Source organism: Chrysemys picta, chromosome 2 (genome assembly GCF_011386835.1).
Source record: "Chrysemys picta bellii isolate R12L10 chromosome 2, ASM1138683v2, whole genome shotgun sequence".
NCBI lineage: Eukaryota > Metazoa > Chordata > Testudines > Emydidae > Chrysemys > Chrysemys picta.
Genome location: NC_088792.1, coordinates 78643363 through 78663555, shown reverse-complemented (window position 1 = coordinate 78663555; position 20193 = coordinate 78643363). Strand labels below are relative to the sequence as shown.

The 20193-nt window shown below is 44.7% G+C and overlaps 1 protein-coding gene across 6 annotated transcripts in view; it reads left to right on the top strand.

The window, feature by feature from the left end:
* The window catches only part of TOPAZ1 (testis and ovary specific TOPAZ 1), a 97861-nt gene that overhangs the window by 57305 nt on the left and 20363 nt on the right, over nt 1-20193 (top strand). For 4 of the 6 annotated variants that reach the window (XM_065583559.1, XM_065583558.1, XM_065583556.1 and 1 more), the window contains exons 14-15: nt 6016-6190; nt 6850-6927. In XM_065583559.1, coding sequence (XP_065439631.1) covers nt 6016-6190; nt 6850-6927 — 253 coding nt within the window. The remainder of the gene's footprint in view (nt 1-6015; nt 6191-6849; nt 6928-20193) is intronic. The other 2 variants (XM_065583557.1, XM_065583555.1) reach the window with 1 other exon arrangement.

Below are 20193 nucleotides of genomic sequence, written 5' to 3'. Positions count from 1 at the left end.
AATGACCATTTTGGACCCCCTGGGCATGCCATCAAGCTCAGGGGCCAAGCTCTAGGTCCCTGTCTGTTGCCTTGGACAGGCAGGGCCTCCCATTTTCCTTGATGGTAAGGGAACCTCCAAAAGGATCAGAGCCTGACTCCCAACCTGGCACCAAGGCCGGCACTGCAGTCGGCACCACAGTCAGCACCAAGGTGGCAGCCGGCACTGCCTGTCACCACATACCCAGCATCATGGTGGGGAGGAACCCCGTGAATTGGAGGGTCAGGAGGAACTTGTGCCCATGGGGGTGTCTTCATCTTCCTCCCCAGACAAGGTAGTAGTGGGCTCGTCTGCCTCTTTGCCGGCCATGGACAATAGGGCTCATCAAGAGCTGCTTAGAAGAATAGCTCAGACCTAGGTCTTCAGGCAGAAGAGGTATCCGAAGACATATCCCATGGTGGATATTCTGACGCCAGAAGGGCCGGCAAGGGTGGCCTTGCCTTTGATCAAGACCATTCATAATACCACAAAGATCCTCTTCCAAACTCCCACCTCCATTCCACCCACGGCAAAGGGGGTGGAAAGGAAATACTCTGTACTCTGCAAGGGGTATGAATATCTCTTCATCCATCCTCAACAGGGTACGTTGGTAGTGGACATGGCCAACGCCAAGGAAAGGCAAGGACGGCAAGGCCCTCCACCAAAATCCAAAGAGGCAAAGAAGCTGGACCTCTTTGACCGTAAAGTCTATTCCATGGGGGCGCTCCAGCTTCAAATTGCTAATCAGCAAGCGGTGCTTAGCTGCTATAATTTTAATTCTTGGAACTCTGTCCAAGTTTAAGGAGCTCCTTCCAACAGACTCCCGATCCGACTTTGGAGCTGTTATCAACAAGGGTAAGGCGATTGCAAGGACTTCCTTGCAGGCTGCGTTGGACGCGGCGGACTTGGCCACCTGCACAATGTCCGCTGCCATTGTTACGTGCTGAAGCTTGTGGCTGCAGGTCTCATGCCTCCCACCAGAGGCACAGCAGACCATTCAGGACTTATCCTTTGACAGCTTGGGTCTGTTCGCAAAACAGATGGACTCTAGGCTTCAGAGCTTAAAAGACTCTAGGGCAACCTTAAAGTCACTGGGCCTCCACATGCCAGCCCTGCAGAGGAAGCATTTTAAGTCTCAGCCCCCGCCTCGCTTCTACCCCTCTCAGCAGAGACAGGACTATAGCAGGAAACGGGGTAGAAGTAATAGGCAAAGGCCTCCGCAGTCATCCTCGAACCAGGTCCTGGGCTCGACGAGGCAGTCTCCGGCTTCCAATAAAACTTTTTGAAGGTGTGCCCTGGGGCGACGCTCCAGTCCGCATTCCAGATCCTTTCCCACCTTTTGTGACCCATCTATCCCTTTTCTACCGTGCTTGGCCCCAAATAACCTCAGACTGGTGGGTCCTGAGCATGGCAGAATTGGGATATTCTTGACCCACCCGCCCTGTCCCTCTGGAATTAAGGGGCAAGGGTTTCTACTCCTGTTATTTCCTAATTCCCAAGGCTAAGGGTGGGCTCAGGCCTATTTTAGACCTGCAAAACCTCAACAGATTCATAAAGAAGTTGAAGTTCTGCATGGTCTCCCTAACATCCATCATCCCCTCTCTGGATCCGGGGGACTGGTATGCTGCCCTAGACTTTGAAGGACACATTTTCACGTCTCCATAATTCCATCCCACAGAAGATTTCTTCGATTCGTGGTAAACATCCACTATCAGTTCATGGTCCTTCCCTTCAGCCTCTTGGCGGCCCCTCGGGTATTCACCAAGTGCATGGCGGTTGTGGCAGCATTCCTACAGAAGCAGCAGGTGCAGGTATTTCCCTGCCTGGACAACTGGCTAATCAGGGGCCCATCTCAGGCCCAAGTGGAGGACCATGTGGGTGGTCTTGACATTCCTCAGACTTGGCCTCATTCTGAACATGGTAAAGTCAACTATAACCCCCACTTAGAGGATAGAGTTTATTGGAGACCTGCTAGACTCCACCCAGGCCAGGGCTTTTCTTCTGGAAACTCATTTCCTCGCCATGAGCGTCAGCAGATTCCCCACCACAGCGGCGCGGGATTGCCTAAAATTACTGAGACATATGGCTGCTTGCACATATGTGGTACAGCACTCCAGACTGCGGCTTCGTTCCCTTCAGGCTTGGCTGGCCCAAGTCTACAGGCTGAACCGAGACTATCTGGACAGACTGGTCACTCTTACCCCTCAGATTCTCGAGTCCCTCTAGTGGTGGCTCGACCCACAAACAGTATGTGCGGGAATACCCTTCTCCAAACCTCAGCCGATGCTGTCACTAGTCAAGTATGTGTTGGCAATGGAATGGGGAGCACATCTAGGCGACCTCAGGACTCAAGGTCTATGGTCCCAGGCAGAACTTTTGCTGCATATCAACCTCAAGGAGATGTGTGCAGTGCGCCTTGCTTGCCAGACATTTCAAACCCATCTTCAGGGCAGATGTGTGTCAGTATTGACAGACAACACCACAACGATGTTTATATAAATAGACAGGATGGTGCTCGCTCCTCTCCAACTGTGTCAGGAAGCCCTCAAGCTGTAGGAATTTTGCATTGCCTACTCACTACGATTGGAGGCCTCGTACCTTCCGGGTTCACAGAACGAACTGGCCAATCGCCTCAGCAGGTCCTTTCACGGCCACATGTAGTCTCTTCACCTGGATGTTGCCATCAGTATTTTCCAGAGGTGGGGCTCTCCCCAGATAGACCTGTTTGTGACACAACAGGAAGGTTCAGCAGTTCTGCTCCTTCCTGAATCACAGTGAAGGCTCGCTCATGGACGCCTTCTTCCTTTCCTGGAAAGGGCGCCTGCTGTATGCATTCCCACTGTTCTATCTCATCCACAAAGTCCTCATCAAGGTCCGACAGGACAAAGTGTCATTAATCTTGATAGCTCCAGTGTAGCCATGTCAGCACTGGTTCACCACGCTGCTGGACCTGTTCGTGGACACCTATAACTCTGCCCCGGGTTCTGGACTTGATCACCCAGGACCACAGCCGCCTTTAGCACCCCAACATGGAGTCTCTCCACCTCATGGCATGGAAAAACTCCATGGCTAAACACGTTGGAGCTTGCATGCTCAGACTTGATTAGAGAGGTTCTCCTCAGCAGCAGAAAGCTTCCACTTGTGCCACTTATCTGGCTAAGTGGAAGAGGTTTTCAATTTGGTCACTTCAGAAGGGCACTCCTCCATTGCAGATCTCAATTCCCTTCATCCTGGACTATTTACTCCAGTTAAAAGCAGCAGGGGTTGGCAATATCATCAATAAAGATTCACCTGGCTGCGATTTCAGCTTCCCATCCTGGTGCAGTGGGCCACTCGGTGTTTGCTAACCCTATCATCGCCCTTTTCTCAAGGGTGTAGACAGACTGTACCCTAAAATACAGCAACCGATCCCCCCATGGCGTCTCAGTTTGGTGCTCTCTAGGCTGATGGGCCCTCCCTTCGAGCCCCTGGCAGCTTGTTCTCTCCTTTACCTTTCGTGGAAAGTAGCGTTCCTAGTGGTTATAACATTAATCAGAAAAGTGTCTGAGCTCAAGGCTCTGACGTCCAAGCCCCTTTATTCCGTGTTTTATAAGGACAAGGTGCAGTTACAACCACACACGGCTTTCAGGACATCTTTCTGCTGGTGTTCTGCCTCAAGCTACATGCTAACATGCTTCAGTCCCTGGACGTTAGTCGCGCGCTAGCTTTTTACATTTAGCGGACAAAGCCGGTTAGAAGGTCGACACAGCTCTTCATGGCCATTGCCGAGAGGATGAAAGGTCTTCCTGTCTCATCCCAAAGAATCTCCTCTTGGATCACGGCCTGTATCAGGACGTACTATATCTTGGCAAAAATTCCGTCTCCACCGTTGACAGCGCACTCTACAAGAGTGGAAAGTTTCCTCTGCAGTGTTCCTGGCTCAGGTCCCCATTCAGGACATCTGCAGGACGGCAACGTGGTCGTCGATTCACACCTTAACGTCACACTATACCATCACTCAACAGGCTAGAGACAATGCTGCATTTGGTAGAGCAGTGCTTCAGTCTGCAACTCGGTGAACTCCGACCTCTCTGGGGGACTGCTTGGGAGTCACCTACTTGGAATTGACATGAGCAATCACTCGAAGAAAAAAAAGTTACCTACCTTTCGTAACTGTTGTTCTTTGAGATGTGTTGCTCATGTCCATTCCAAGACCCCTCCGCCTCCCCTTTCTCGGAGTATCCGGCAAGAAGGAACTTGAAGAGGCAGCGGGTTGGCAGGGACCTATATACACTGCCATAAAGGCACCACTCCAGGCAGCTCTACAGCCAACCCAACGGGTACCACTAAGGGAAAAACCTTCCGATGACTGTACACGTGGTGCGCAGACACCTACTTGGAATGGACATGAGCAACACATCTCAAAGAACAACAGTTACGAAAGGTAGGTAACCATTTTTTCTGGGAACAAACACCATTCTCTTTATTCCTGTATTTCAAATAGGAAATTGTATAACTAACTGTTTTGAAGGGGCAGATGAGTTCCAGCTTGTGTAGTTATTGGCTGGTTTTGCACCTCAACCCTACTCCTAGGGCTTGTCTGCACATAAACCATTACAGTGAGACAGCTGCACCAGTGAGGCTGTGCCGCTGGAGCACTTCAGTGAAGACACTAACTGTGCCGATGGGAGGGCTTCTCCCATTGGCATAGGTACTCCACTTCCCCAAGAGGAGGTAGCTAGGTTGATGGGAAAATTCTCCTGTTGACCTAGTATTGTCTACACCAGACATTAGGTCAGTTTTACTGTGTCACTCGGCATGTGGATTTTTCACACCCCTGAGCGACATAGTTATACTGACCTAATTTCCTAGTGTAGACCAGGCCCTAGCATGCCTAGAGGGCAATAAATACACCAGAACTGATATATATGTGGTGGTGTTCTCTGAAAAGTGTGTCTGTTTAAACAAATATACATTAAGAGTTTTTTTTTATCAATTATTTCCAAATGACATTTGCTCAATTTTCAAGAGAAAATGTTACTTCTAGTAACTCTTTTTACTTGTAAAACTGAGTAAATTCAGTATGAAAATGGAGAGACACTAAACATGAAACCACACAATAGCACTTTTAAAGTCACTTTTCAGAGTAGAACAGAACTTTGAGTGTATGTTTTGGAAAAAGATATTTAATATGTTTATAAATTTATCTGGTTTGTGAGGCTATCAGTTTGATCAAATTTTCAGATGATTCAGAAACTCCATATATAGCAAACACAGTATATGATACAAGAAAAATAAAGACTTACATTTTGAAGGGCTGGTTTGATAAACAACTCTAATTGTATACATTTGGAAAGGGTCAATATTAAACAAAAATATAAAATGGGAGAATGTGATAGAAACATTGCAGAAAAACATTTTAAGTCGGTTGAACATGCATAACAGTCATGGAAAGCAGATTATAGAAACTTACAATGTGAGGCTATAACAAAATACCTGGAATGTGCATACTGAAGTATTGCATATAATACCATTAATGTTCTTTTGCCAATAGTGACGGGGACCTCATTTTAGTTCAGCTACGGGTTTTTCACTGAAAAAAGGCTGGAAATAAAAGAGCATGAAGAATAACAACAAAGAAAACAGGGTTGGAAGACATGATACATGAGGAGATACTAATAGAATCATAAAGAAATGGAGTTAAAACAGTATGAACATTTGAAAGGAAATAATACAAAGGGGGGATTTTTAAATTGAAGTTAGGAAAAATTAGCTTTCTTATCTGATCTAGACAAAATAAGAGCAATAAAACAGCCTACTATAAGAGCTGGTTGAGACATCATTGAGGGAAATGTTCAGAAGGTTAGATAACATATTTAAGAATATAAAAAGAGAATTTGTACAAGGTGCATTTTGAGCACCTAATAGTTCCTGCCAGCTATACCATCTGAGTTATAACAACTAATAACTGGTCTTTTGTAGCAAACTTACTTACATTTATTATTTGACTTTTAACAGCTCTGTAAAGAAAAAAATGACTGGGCCAAATTGGGAACTTTGTATGTTAATATGAGAATAGGATGTGAAAATTTTGGTGACCTTCAGAAATTGACTTTATATGTTGCTGACATGCTAACAAGAGACTCCAAGGAAGAGAGACCAGGAGTTCCTTTTTGTGAATTTGCTGAAGCAGGTAAAACTAAGATGATAATGTATATGTTGCATTTGACATTTTAGCATTCACTCTCTACACTGAACAGGTGTAAGAAGAAAACTGAAATTATGTGATGAATTATAAAGCTACTATTCTCTTGATCTTGTTTATTTAAATGTATATTGTGCACTAATCAAAATTCCTCTTGCTACATGTAAAATTAACATTAAGTAAACATGTTAAATAGCAGATAAACTCCCTGAACCCCCTGATCAGAAAGAAAAAGTAAAACCCATCCCACTCAACTACCCCTCCAAAAAAAAAAAAAAAAAAAAAAAAATCAGAGTAAATTTATTGGCCTTTCAGCATGCCCTAAAAGATGCAAACTTTGCTTGTCAGGCCAAGAAGAAAAGCATGTTCCAGAATCGAGGGCCCTCTACTGAGAATGACCTGCTCCAGACAAACAGATGTAAGAACCAACAGCTTGCCTCCAGCTTGGGTTATGGCACAAGGGGAGGCAGACATAGGCTCTTAAGTGCACATGACATGACCAAACCATTAAGGACTTCAGTGGGTAAAGCAAACACCTTGAATTGAACCCACAAACAAATTGAAACAATTAGTGTTTCTGGAGCAGAGATGTAATATGCTGTATGTATAACACTATTAATTAAGGAGGAAAACATATTTTGTACTAGCATGCAGGGTGAGGAGGAAGTTTAAAGAGATCCTGCCCCTGAGTGAGACTCCTCATTTGTTCAAGCTGACAGAGCAAGGTCTGTACCCTTTCATCTCAAACTGCCCTTACTCTTTTTAAATTATTTATATATAGTTCTTGATTATTATTATTTTTAGGTTAAATTGTACTAAAATTGAGTTTTATACTGCTAGGTCCATGCCATTGTGCAACATTATGTCACGATGATGGTGATGTCATGGTAGGGGGTCTACAGACCACCAAACCAGGAAGAAGAGATGGATGAGGCTTTTTTTAAACAACTAACAAAATCATCCAAAGCACACAGGACTTGGTGGTGATGGGGAACTTCAACTACCCCAGACATCTTTTGGGAAAATAACAAGTCAGGGAACAGATTATCCAACAAGTTCTTGGAATGTATTGGAGGCAATTTTTTATGTCAGAAGGTGGAGAACCGCAGGGATCGGTTCTGGGTCCGGTTCTGTTCAATATCTTCATCAGTGATTTAGATAATGGCATAGAGAGTACACTTATAAAGTTTGCGGACAATACCAAGCTGGGAGGGGTTGCAAGTGCTTTGGAGGATAGGATTAAAATTCAAAATGATCTGCACAAACTGGAGAAATGGTCTGAAGTAAATAGGATGAAATTCAGTAAGGACAAATGCAAAGTACTCCACTTAGGAAGGAACAATCCGTTGCACACATACAAAGTGGGAAATGACTGCCTAGGAAGGAGTACTGCGGAAAGGGATCTGGGGATCATAGTGGATCACAAGCTAAATATAAGTCAACAGTGTAACACAGTTGCAAAAAAAGCAAACATCATTCTGGTATGTATTAGCAGGAGTATTGTAAGCAAGATACAAGAAGTAATTCTTCCGCTCTACTCTGTGCTGATTAGGCCTCAACTGGAGTATTGTGTCCAGTTCTGGGCGCCACATTTCAGGAAAGATGTGGACAAATTGGAGAAAGTCCAGAGAAGAGCAACAAAAATGATCAGAGGTCTAGAAAATATGACCTATGAGGGAAGATTGAAAAAACTGGGTTTGTTTAGTCTGGAGAAGAGACGATTAAGAGGGGGACATAAGTTTTCAAGTACATAAAAGGTGGTTACAAGGAGGAGGGAGAAAAATGGTTGTTCTTAACCTCTGAGGATAGGACAAGAAGCAATGGGCTTAAATTGCAGCAAGGGTGGTTTAGATTGGACATTAGGAAAAACTTCCTAACTATCAGGGTGGTTAAGCACTGGAATAAATTGCTTAAGGAGGTAACGGAATCTCATCACTGGGTATTTTTAAGAGAAGTTGGACAAACACCTGTCAGGGATGGTCTAGATCAGGGGTCTCAAACACGCGGTGGCCCGTGGGGCTCTTGCATGTGGCCCACCAAGCTCCCCGCGCATCCTCCCGCCCCTCTGCCTATCCGCGGGATTGCCCCCTGTGGCGTTGCGAGCCCCGCGCCGCTCTGTGAAGCAGCTGTCAGCACGCCCCTTCGGGCTGGGGGGGGGAGGGGGAAGGAGCAGAGGGCTCCTGCATTGCCTCCTTCCAGGCACCGCCCCCTGCAGCTCCCATTGGCCGGGAACAGGGAACCGCGGCCAATGGGAGCTTTGTGGGAGGTACCTAGAGGAGCGGCAAGAGCAGCGCACACACAGAATCCTGAGGCCCCCCTCGCTCCCCCAGGGGCTGCAGGGACATGGTTCCAGCTGCTTCCTAGAACGGAGCGGCTGGGGGCCAGGGCAGGCAGGCAGGGAGCCTGCCCTGGCCCCGGTGCTTGCCACTGCCACCCCAGAGCCGCTCTAGGTAAGTGGCGCTGGGCTGGAGCTCGCACCCTGCACCCCTCCTGCACCCCAACTCCCTGCCCTGAGCCCCCTGCCACATCCCACACCCCTCCTGCACTCCCTGCCCTGAGCCACCTGCCGCACCCCTCACCCTCTTGCACCCCACCTGCCCTGAGCCCCCTGCACACCACCTGCACCTCAACTCCCTGCCCTGAGCCCCCACCGCACCCTGCACCCTTTCTGCACCTCCTGGGGGCAGCGTTGGGGTGGGGACTTCAGGGAAGGGGTTGGAATGGGGCAGGGAAGGGGTGGGAAGAGGTGGGGCCTAATGGAAGGGGTGGAGTGGGGGCGGGGCCAGAGGCAGCAAAGGGGGGTGTCAGTGATGCGTCCCTCAGTTCAGTGCACTAGTACTCATGTGGCCCTCGTGGTCATTTGAGTTTGAGACCCCTGGTCTAGATAATACTTAGTCCTGCCTTGAGTGCAGGGGACTGGACTAGATGGCTTCTCAAGGTCCCTTCCAATTCTATGATTCTATGATTATCACGGCTTGTGTTTTCAGCCCATCTTGGAGACAATAGTATGAACATCTGTCCTAATCAGAATCCTTCTCAAAGGTGTCTAAATCAGAGCTGGCCTCAACACTAAGGGTTCCTATACTCCACTTCATTGCCCAGAATGCAAACAAATTCTCCCAGTTTCCTCAAACTGCTTTATTTTTAACTATGCATTTTCAGCCAGAATCACTCATGATCTCTGCAGCCAGTGAGAAAGTAGGAGCAAGGAAGTCTCATGTACTCAAGATAATACCAGGAGGTTAGAATTTTTGGGGATAATAATTTTTATGGTTGAGAGCATCCAAAGATTTCAGTCAAGATCAGAGCTCCACTGTGGTAGGTACAACACAAAAAAGAAAACAGGATCCCAGCTTTGAAGGGCTTACAATCTTGCAAATGAGAACAGGAAATTGTCAAGCTCTCTAATTCAATACAACAACTTCTGTTGGGATAAAATCCTCCTGTCATTTATTTCCTCTTTCCATCAGCCTGAGTGTTGGTGGAACTCTTCCTTCCCCTGTGTCTTGTTAATTTATCCTCTCATGTAGCTGTTGATTATACCAGTTTAACTAGTTAAAGTAGTTTGTAGGATTGTTTTTATTGTTCATATTAAAATGTAACTTGACCCATTAGGATTCTCCTTCCATGGCAGAAGAAGAGAGATAGGGATTTAAGGACTCCTTTTGCTGTGACAAAATGTCTAAGGATAAGTACCCTATATACTTGACAACTTTGGGAGAAGGACATTTGCCTGTTGGATGTGTAATCTATATGGTCTTTGACCGGAGGACACGGAGCCATAAGCCCAAGACCTTCCTGACCGAAGAGGCCTTGGAGATGTCAAGACCGGAGAAGTAGTTTTTCTGTGGGATATACCCCTTGTCCAGATTACTCAGAGTTGAAAGAATTTTTTGGGTTTAAGTCTAACATCTGTTTGGAGAAGGAGTTAAGTGGTTTGGGTTCGAGGACTTCAAAGTCTTTGGACCCAGAATCTTTGAATCTATGAGCTGAAATGCTTAATAGAATGGGGCACTCTTTGGAACTGCTGCCTGCTGCTTCCTAAGAAGAGAAGAAAGGAACAACATAAGAGCAAACAACATTTATTTAGGGATTTATTATGGAGTCAGTGCTGGTGGTTGGTTCTGATCGTGAGATGCAATATTCAGCCTCCCCAGGTCTTAGAGGTCCAGAGGCTGAGAGGGCTTTCTCAGATATCAGGCATTCAGATCTTTTGTCTGCCCTAGAGGGAGCTTCTGGCTTTTCCTTCAGGGATGTTGTTAGGCAATATCTGGGCTTTGCAAGAGAAGTTCTCTTTTTGGCTTTTTTCAATTTCCAGCCCAGATTATTTCCTTATTAGATTAGCACATTCCATAGTGGTGCAGTTCTCTTTAGGTCCCATTGTCTCTGCAGATCGACATTGGCGCATCCACCTCACTTCCATTTCAGAGATTTAAAGAATGTGTTTGGAGAAGAATGGAGGGATATTTGTGTAGAAGGGAATATTTATCCCCTCAGTTCCAGAATACCAGATAGAAGGAGCACAAAGTGCACTATAGTATTTTTCAAAGGCACGATTCCTACTGTGCTGGCTCATCAGAAGCTATACTTTTGAACAACAGCTGCTGGTGAGCAGCCTTTAGTTTTCTCTGTCAGATACCTGAAGATTCCCAGAGGGGAAAGTGAAAGCCAGTGCAATACAAATAGTGTTCTACATTATATTTGAAACTAGACACGCTGACCAGGACAGAAATAACATCAATTACAATTAGGGCTGTCAGTTAATCGCAGTTAACTCACACGATTAACTCAAAAAAATTAATCGTGATTAATCCCACCGTTAAACAATAGAATACCAATTGAAATGTATTCAATATTTTTGATTTCGTACATTTCAAATATATCGATTTCAGTTACATCACAGAATACAAAGTGTACAGTGCTCACTTTATATTTATTACAAATATTTGCACTGTAAAATGATAAAAGAAATAGTATTTTTCAATTCACAAGTACTGTCGTGCAATCTCTTTATCATGAAAGTGCAATTTACAAATGTAGATTTTTTTGTTACATAACTGCACTCAAAAACAAAACAGTGTAAAACTTTAGAACCTACAAGTCCACTCAGTCCTACTTCTTGTTCAGCTAATTGCTCAGAGAAACAAATTTGTTTACATTTACGGGAGGTAATGCTGCCTGCTTCTTATTTACAATGTCACGTGAAAGTGAGAACAGACAGTCTTATGACACTGTTGTAGCTGATGTTGCAAGATATTTACATGCCATATGCGCTATATATTCATATGCCTCTTCATGCTTCGGCCATCATTCCAGAAGACATGCTTCCATCTTGATGATGCTCGTTAAAAATATAATGCGTTAATTAAATTTGTGACTGAACTCCTTGGGGGAGAATTGTATGTCTCCTGCTCTGTTTTACCTTCATTTTGCCATATATCTCCTGTTATAGCAGTCTCGGATGATGACGCAGCACATGTTTGTTTTAAGAACACTTTCACTACAAACTTGACAAAATGCAAAGAAGATACCAATGTGAAATTTCTAAAGATAGCGACAGCATTCGTCCCAAGATTTAAGAATCTGAAGTGCCTTCCAAAATCTGAGAGGGCTGAGGTGTGGAGCATGCTTTCAGAAGTCTTAAAAGAGCCACACTCCAATGTGGAAACTACAGAACCCTAACCACCAAAAAAGAAAATCAGCCTTCTGCAAGTGGCATCTGCTTCAGATTATGAAAATGAACATGTCAGTCTGCACTGCTTTGGATCATTAATGAGCAGAACCTGTCATCAGCATGAACGTATGTCCTCTGGAATGGTGGTTGAAGCATCAAAGGACATAATCTTTAGCGCATCTGGTATGTAAATATCTTGCAGCGCCGGCTACAACTGTGCCATGCAAACACCTGTTCTCACTTTCAGGTGACATTGTAAACAAGAAGCGGTAGCATTATCCTCTGCAAATGTATACAAACCTGTTTCTCTGAGCGATTGGCTGAACAAGATGTAGGACTGATTGGACTGTAGGCTCTAAGGGTATGTCTACACTACGGGATTATTCCGATTTTACAGAAACCGGTTTTTGGCAACAGACTGTATAAAGTCGAATGTATGCGGCCACACTGAGCACATTAATTAGGCGGTGTGCGTCCATGTACCGGGGCTAGCGTCGATTTTCGGAGCGTTGCACTGTGGGTAGCTATCCCATAGTTCCTGCAGTCTCCTCCGCCTATTGGAATTCTGGGTTGAGATCCCAATGCCTGATGGGGCCAAAAACATTGTCGCGGGTGGTTCTGGGTACATCTTCCCCCTCCCTCCGGGAAAGCAACGGCAGACAACCATTTCGCGCCTTTTTCCTGGGTGAACAGTGCAGACGCCATACTGTGGCAAGCATGGAGCCCGCTCAGCTCAAGGCAGCAGTCATGAACATTGTAAACACCTCACGCATTATCGTGCAATTTATGCTGAACCAGAACCTGCAAAACCAGGCGACGAGGAGTAGGCTACGGCAGCGCGGCAACGAGAGTGATGAGGACATGGACATGGAATTCTATCAAACCGCAGGCCCCAGTGCTTTGGAGATCATGCTGTTAATGGGGCAGGTTCATGCCGTGGAACGCTGATTCTGAGCCCGGGAAACAAGCAGAGACTGGTGGGACATAGTGTTGGAGGTGTGGGACGATTCCCAGTGGCTGTGAAACTTTTGCATGTGTAAGGGCACTTTCATGGAACTTTGTGACTTGCTTTCCCCTGCCTTGAAGCGCCAGAATACCAAGATGAGAGCAGCCCTCACAGTTGAGAAGCGAGTGGCGATAGCCCTGTGGAAGCTTGCAACGCCAGACAGCTACCGGTCAGTCGGGAATCAATTTGGAGTGGGCAAATCTACTGTGGGGGCTGCTGTGATGCAAGTAGCCAAAGCAATCACTGAGCTGCTGCTACCAAAGGTAGTGACTCTGGGAAACGTGCAGGTCATAGTGGGTGGCTTTGCTGCAATGGGATTCCCTAACTGTGGTGGGGCGATAGATGGAACCCATATCCCTATCTTGGCACCGGAGCACCAGGGCAGCCAGTACCTAAACCGCAAGGGGTACTTTTCAGTGGTGCTGCAAGCACTGGTGGATCACAAGGGACGTTTCACCAACATCAACGTGGGCTGGCTGGGAAGGGTTCATGACGCTCGCGTCTTCAGGAACGCTACTCTGTTTAAATGGCTGCAGCAAGGGACTTACTTCCCAGACCAGAAAATAACAGTTGGGGATGTTGAATCGTAGAATATCAGGGTTGGAAGGGACCTCAGGAGGTCATCTAGTCCAACCCCCTGCTCAAAGCAGGACCAATTCCCAGACAGATTTTTACCCCAGTTCCCTAAATGACCCCCTCAAGGATTGAACTCTCAACCCTGGGTTTAGCAGGCCAATGTTCAAACCACTGAGCTATCCCTCCCCCCCAGCCTACCCTTTAATGCTCATGAAACCATACACAGGCAGCCTGGACAGTAGTCAGGACCTGTTCAACTACAGGCTGAGCAAGTGCAGAATTGTGGTAGAATGTGCATTTAGACATTTAAAAGGTCGCTGGCGCACTTTACTGACTCGCTCAGACCTCAGCCAAACCAATATTCCCATTGTTATTGCTGCTTGCTGTGTGATGTTGCTTGAATGCCAGCAAACACTGGGACCATATGCTGCCAGGCTTTGTCATGCAATGATACCAGATTACTTGCTACTAGCATGGCGTGGTCAAGTGTCCTACCATGGAGGACAGAATAAGGCTGCACTGCCAAGAAACCTTGTGGAAAGGCTTTTGGAGTACCTCCAGGAGAGCTTCTTGGAGATGTCCCTGGAGGATTTCCGCTCCATCCCCAGACACGTCAACGGACTTTCCCAGTAGCTGCACTGGCCGCGAATGCATCCCAAGTCCTCAGGGCAAATTAATCATTAAAAAACTCTTGCTTTTAAACCATGTTTTATATTTACAAAGGTACACTCACCGGAGATCCCTTCCATGGCCTCATTGTCTGGGGGTTGGGAGGGTGCTTCAGTCAGGCTGAGAAAAAGATCCTGGCTGTTGGGGAGAACGGAATGCTGTGTCCTCTCTGCAAGCTCGTCGTCCTCCTCCTCCTCCTCATCTGCAGAATCCTCAGGCCTGACTGAGATTACCCCTGCCTCGGAATCCACGGTCAGAGGTGGGGTGGTGGTGGCGGACCCCCTAGAATTGCATGCAGCTCAGCGTAGAAGCAGCATGTCTGTGGCTCTGACACAGAGCGACTGTTTGCCTTCTTTATTTTTTGATAGGTTTGTCTGAGCTCCTTAACTTTCACGCGGCACTGTAGTGAGTCCCTATTGTGGCCTCTCTCCATCATGCCCTTGGAGATTTTTTTCAAATGTTTTGGCATTTTGTCTTTTGGAACTTAGTTCTGCTAGCACTGAATCCTCTCCCCATATAGCGATCAGATCCAGTACCTCCCGTACGGTCCATGCTGGTGCTCTTTTTCGATTCTCGGACTGCATGGTTACCTGTGCTGATGAGCTCTGCATGGTCACCTGTGCTCTGCACGCTGGGCAAACGGGAAATGTAATTCAAAAGTTCGTGGGACTTTTCCTGTCTACCTGGCCAGTGCATCCGAGTTCAGATTGCTGTCCAGAGAGGTCACAATGGTGCACTGTGGGATAGCTCCCGGAGGCCAATACCGTGGAATTGCGGCCACACTAATCCTAATCCGAAATGGCAATACCGATTTCAGCGCTACTCCCCTTGTCGGGGAGGAGTACAGATATCGATATTAGAGCCCTTTATATCGAAGTAAAGGGCTTCGTTGTGTGGACGGGTGCAGGGTTAATTCGAGATAAACTCCTAGTGTAGACCAGGCCTAAAAGTTTGACATTGTAGAAAATGTAGAAAACATCCAAAAATATTTAAATAAATGGTATTCTATTATTGTTTAACAGCGTGATTAATTATGCGATTAAGCGTGATTAATTTTTTTAATCGCTTGACAGCCCTAATTACAATAGAAAGGCTGTCTTGCCTTTGCTCTTGCCTTCAGCAGAATATTCCGAATAACGTGTAAAATATTTGATTTGAGGGACTAAAGCTTTTAGGCTAGAAAGTAAATTACATTCTTCAGAAACTCTAATATTTTAGATCTACACTTTATCGGGGTTGAATCATCTTTTTTATTTAATTAAAAAAAAATTTCTCTTTTGGTCCAAAATTAGGAAAGCTAATATGAGTAGCCATTGGATTGTCCTCACAGATTCTTCCAAAAGAAAGCTGTTTGTGTGGAGGCAGAGAGTCAGGCACTGTGCTCCTAGCACATCTTTTGTTACTTCATCTTTCAAACATCAGACTTGAAGGTGTTTCTGGTACGTCTAGACTACCAGCCGGCTCGGTGGGTAGCGATCGATCTATCGGGGATCGATTTATTACATGTAGTGTAGACGCGATAAATTGATCCCCGATCGCTCTCCTGTTGACTGCTGAACTCCAGCTCAGCGAGAGGCAGAAGCAAAGTCAACGGGTTAGCCGCGGCCATCGATCCCTCGCTGTGAGGACGTGAAGTAAGTGATTCTAAGTCGATCTAAGATACATCGACTTCAGCTACGCTATTCTTGTAGCTGAAGTTGCATATCTTAAATCGATCCTCCGCTCCCCCCTAGTGTAGACTAGGCCTGGGAGTTCAAAACAAAAAGGTGCTGGAAATTATTCAGAGGTTACTCTATTTCTACTTCATGCTGCCCCCCAACTTTGTTCCCTGGAATGTTGAGATGAAGTTTTCCCTTCCATTCGGGACATTCTAAGTTTCTAAAGCAGTATTGGGAGAATGGGGAGTCTGTTCCCCATATTTTCTATTCCCATGACCATACCCTGCATAATTCTATTATTAAGTATATGCATTTGGTTTGGAGCGCTTGTCATGATGCATGCTTTATATCCATCAGACCAACACATAGAAGTAACTATGATTTTGCATAAGTGAGAATCATCATCAATACAAAATCCTCCTTTTGGGCGTTTCTAATTCCAAGAATTATCATCAGGTACTCAGGTGTAGTGACAGCCTACAAGAGACTTCTATATGTACTTGTTCAGATGACTGGCTGTTAAGAGTTCGTTTGCAGTCTGCAGCACAGGCATGCTCAGAGTTTCAGTAATGTTAATGCTCAACAAAGGGAAAAAATCATCTCAGTTCAGTGAGAACCTTCATAAAAATAACCATCAACTCATTGTTAGCACAACATTTGATAGCTAATGAAAATATATATTGCAGCTGGACAATTTCAATTAAACTTGAAGGTGAACCTAATTTTTTTTTAAAGTTCTGAGATCCCAGATTATTAACAACATACATATTAATTGCAAATACATTTCAAACAATTATTGAACATTGGTTCATTTTACTCACTGGCTGAGAAGTTTGTTTTCTCTTCTATACTTAGCCCTGGTCTACACTACAAACTTATTTCGGTATAACTACATCACTCGGGGTGTGGAAAATGTAGTTAAATCAACCAAACTTCCGGTGTAGACAGCACTATGTCAATGGGAGGGCTTCTCTCATTGACGTAACAACTGCCTCTTGGGGATGTGGAGTACCTGCTCCGATGGGAGAAGTTCACTGAAGCACTATAGCATTGCAGCGTTGTAAGTGTAAACAAGTCCTTAGTGACATTATGTACACCTATAGTAAGAAATGCAGCACCTTCTTCGAATATCCTCTGCATGTTAGCACTCATGAGATGCTCCAACCGGTGCAGCCTGAATGGTAGAACTCGAGCTAGCAGTAGCAGCTCACATGTCCCTTGCCCCCTTCCCTCTGTGAACGTCGATTGTTCCAGGGCATGGTGCTTCAACTGCCTCAGGTTCTTCAAACTGAGAACAGCTGAACAAATCAGGAAATGCTCTGGACTGATTCCGGATCCGTACCTTGTCAGCTAGTTAATAATTTATATTAGTTAAAATTAATTGTCTGTTAGTGTTGATTAACTTGGTTGTAAATATTTTGGTTTTGAGATGATGAAACTGAAGAATAAAAAGCCCAGTCTTTAAAAGGTGTATTACGTCTGGTTCTATTTCCGGCATCTGACACAAATGCCTCATGCCTGGCTCTTGGGTGAAGGACACTCACTTTTAAAAATGCTTGATTTGCTTTATTTTCATTACACACGCAACAAAGGTGAGACAGAACAGATTTCAGGTGACTTTATTACAAGAAGCCTGGTCAGTAAAACGATATGGAACCAAGCAAGCTTCAAACAAGTCTCAGAGACCAGTGTCAGCGCCGAGCAAGTCTGTAAGGAAGAAGGACAAATCCTCCACCTTGGTACAAATCTTGCACCTTGTTTCCAGAGCCAGCCCACTGCAAAGGGACACAGCTATTATGGAGAGCATGAGCGCTCAGTCCTCATTGGAGTCAGCCTCTTTTTGAAGAGCCAGTCCATGCGAGAGAGAGACATCTGACCAGAGGGTCTTCAAGGAACGTATGCAGTATACATATTCTTGTGGTAGAGTCAGACGTTCTTCGTCTGATCTAGATGAGCCAGTTCCAAAAGCATGAGGTAAGGATCCGTTGAGGTAGGAAAAAATATATATGGAAGTGGTAGACAGTATTGACACAGCACTACAACAAATAGTTATGGCACAATTTCATCATCTGGATCTGGCTCAGCTCTATTGGTAATTAACCCATGTATTTCAGTTGAGCAAGAATTGGACATTTTGCTGCAACCGATTCAATTAGATTCTCCCCCAAAGCAGAGAGGAAGAGTTGAAGAACTCAGGATCTCTTCTGCTTCTGCCATCTAAGACCCCTTCTGGGGCTCCAGAAAAGATTTTTTTCTCTATTCTCCTTTATTCAACCAAGGAGATTGCAGTCTCTGGTTCCATCTGAACTGAGAATGGGCTTGGATTGGAGAAGAAATACAGCTCAGTGATCTGATCTGGAGAAAAAGTATTCTCAACAACCTCATTTATGTGTTCTAGATCCATATGGACAAAGAAATGTCCAATTGATCTGAGTATGGAGTTTTGGCCTGACTGGCAAGTACATCTTTCAGGTATCATTGGCTATCTCCTGCACCTTATCAGCATGTTTCTCTATATGACAATAGACATTTGCCAGTTTGGTACTGAGAGGATATTGTCAGATCTGAAGGATACATATCTACCAATGCATCTAAGTTCTGATAAGTCTACAATGGTAAGAGTTATTAGAAGAGGAGGAATTAGTAGCGATACAAGAGTCAGATCCAGACTCTGGAGGAGTTGCCTTCTCTAGGGGAAAATGTGGGCAACACTTCAGCAGCACCACCATCAGAGGATGTGGTGTCATTTCATGAATTATGGATTGCATGACACAGACATTAGATATTCCTTTGGTATCGAGGAATTCTCACCTGTTTTTTTGATATTTTGAGGGTAACATTCCCCTTATTAGAATGATGGCTTCAACCAGCAAAAACCAGCTGAAATGCTCCCTCAGCTGCCTATGTTGAAAAAGACTGCCAAATTATACCAATTCCTTCAGGAAGGTCTTGCTGTCTCCTACTTCATTAATGATGGAGGCTGTGCTACATAGATGGAAAGTTGTCCAAGTTCACTGTACTCCTGATAAAGAAGGGGAAAGACTCAATATATTTGTGAGGAAAATGTTTCCTTCAGCTATGTTAGGTGTGCATATTTAAAATTATGAAGATCTCTCATGGCTAGTTACCAGCATCATCTGTGGGGGGAAAGTCGTCATTCCTCAGCTCTCCACTGGAAGAGCATCGAAGGTTAGCAAATGCCCTTTTGATGGCGGGGCTGAATGTTGCTAAACATCAGTTAAGGGCTGCATTTGATTCTGTGGTTGCGTCAGCTAGGATAATAGTTTTGGTTATTGTATTCAGACCCTACTCTCCCATAAAAGGAAGATCCTTGATTCTCCTTTTAATCTCTGGAGAAAGACCCACTGATCACAGCCATGCATGCATTCTGAATACAAACAAGGCAGGGCTCATTCCCTACAATATATAACAAGACATTCACCCAACAGCAATTCATGTATCTGGGGAACAAAATATCCTTACAGGTCATCTAAGTAGGTTGACTGCCCAAAAACAAGAATGGTCTTTGGAAGGACAAAGTAGTAATACACCTTTTCAGGTTGTGGGGGAATCCTATAATAGATTTTTTTGCATCAGATTTTGTTTGAGAGCAGGGACTCAGTGTTGGATGCATTCCTAATAAATTGGGGTCAAGGATTAAGTTATGTGTTTCCCCATTTTTCTTCATTTGAAGAGTAATAAACAAAATAAGACAAAGCTAGAGTAATTTTAATAGCGCCTGCATGGGCCAGACAACTGTGATACCTGGACTTAATTTGCCTGTCCAGAGGGTTAATTGAACTTCTGCCGTTGTACTAGTTTTGTTAGACCATCCCTTCTTGTTGTGTTATCTCCCAGATCTTCAGTATCTCTATCTAATGGCCCGGGGAATAAAACTCTGGGATTGATAGAAAAGTCTTATTCATTAAAGGTGTAAAATGTATTGATAAATTCAAGAAAAGAGTCCACATGAAAATGTTTTATAGTCATAAATGGAAAAGATTTTTACTGTGGATTTCCATGTATGATATAGAGCTATATACAGCACCCATTAATTATATATTAAAATATGTATTATAGCGTGGGTTTCTCACTATCTTCCATGAAGATTGACCTTTCAGCCATATCCACATACCATATAGCTATGGAAAATAAATCCTTTTGTACTCATGAAAGAGCTATAAGATTTGGAAGGTCTTGCTAATGTATATCCTTTAATAAGACACCCTATGCCATCTTGAGATTTGAACACAGTGCTTTCACAACTAATGAAATCTCCCTTTGAACATTTGGGAAAACTGTACATTGTTCCACCTGTCTATTAAGATAGTGGTTTTTTTATAACTATCACTTCAGCAAAACATATAAATGAATTAAATGCCTTACTGGCTAATCCACCATAGATTGT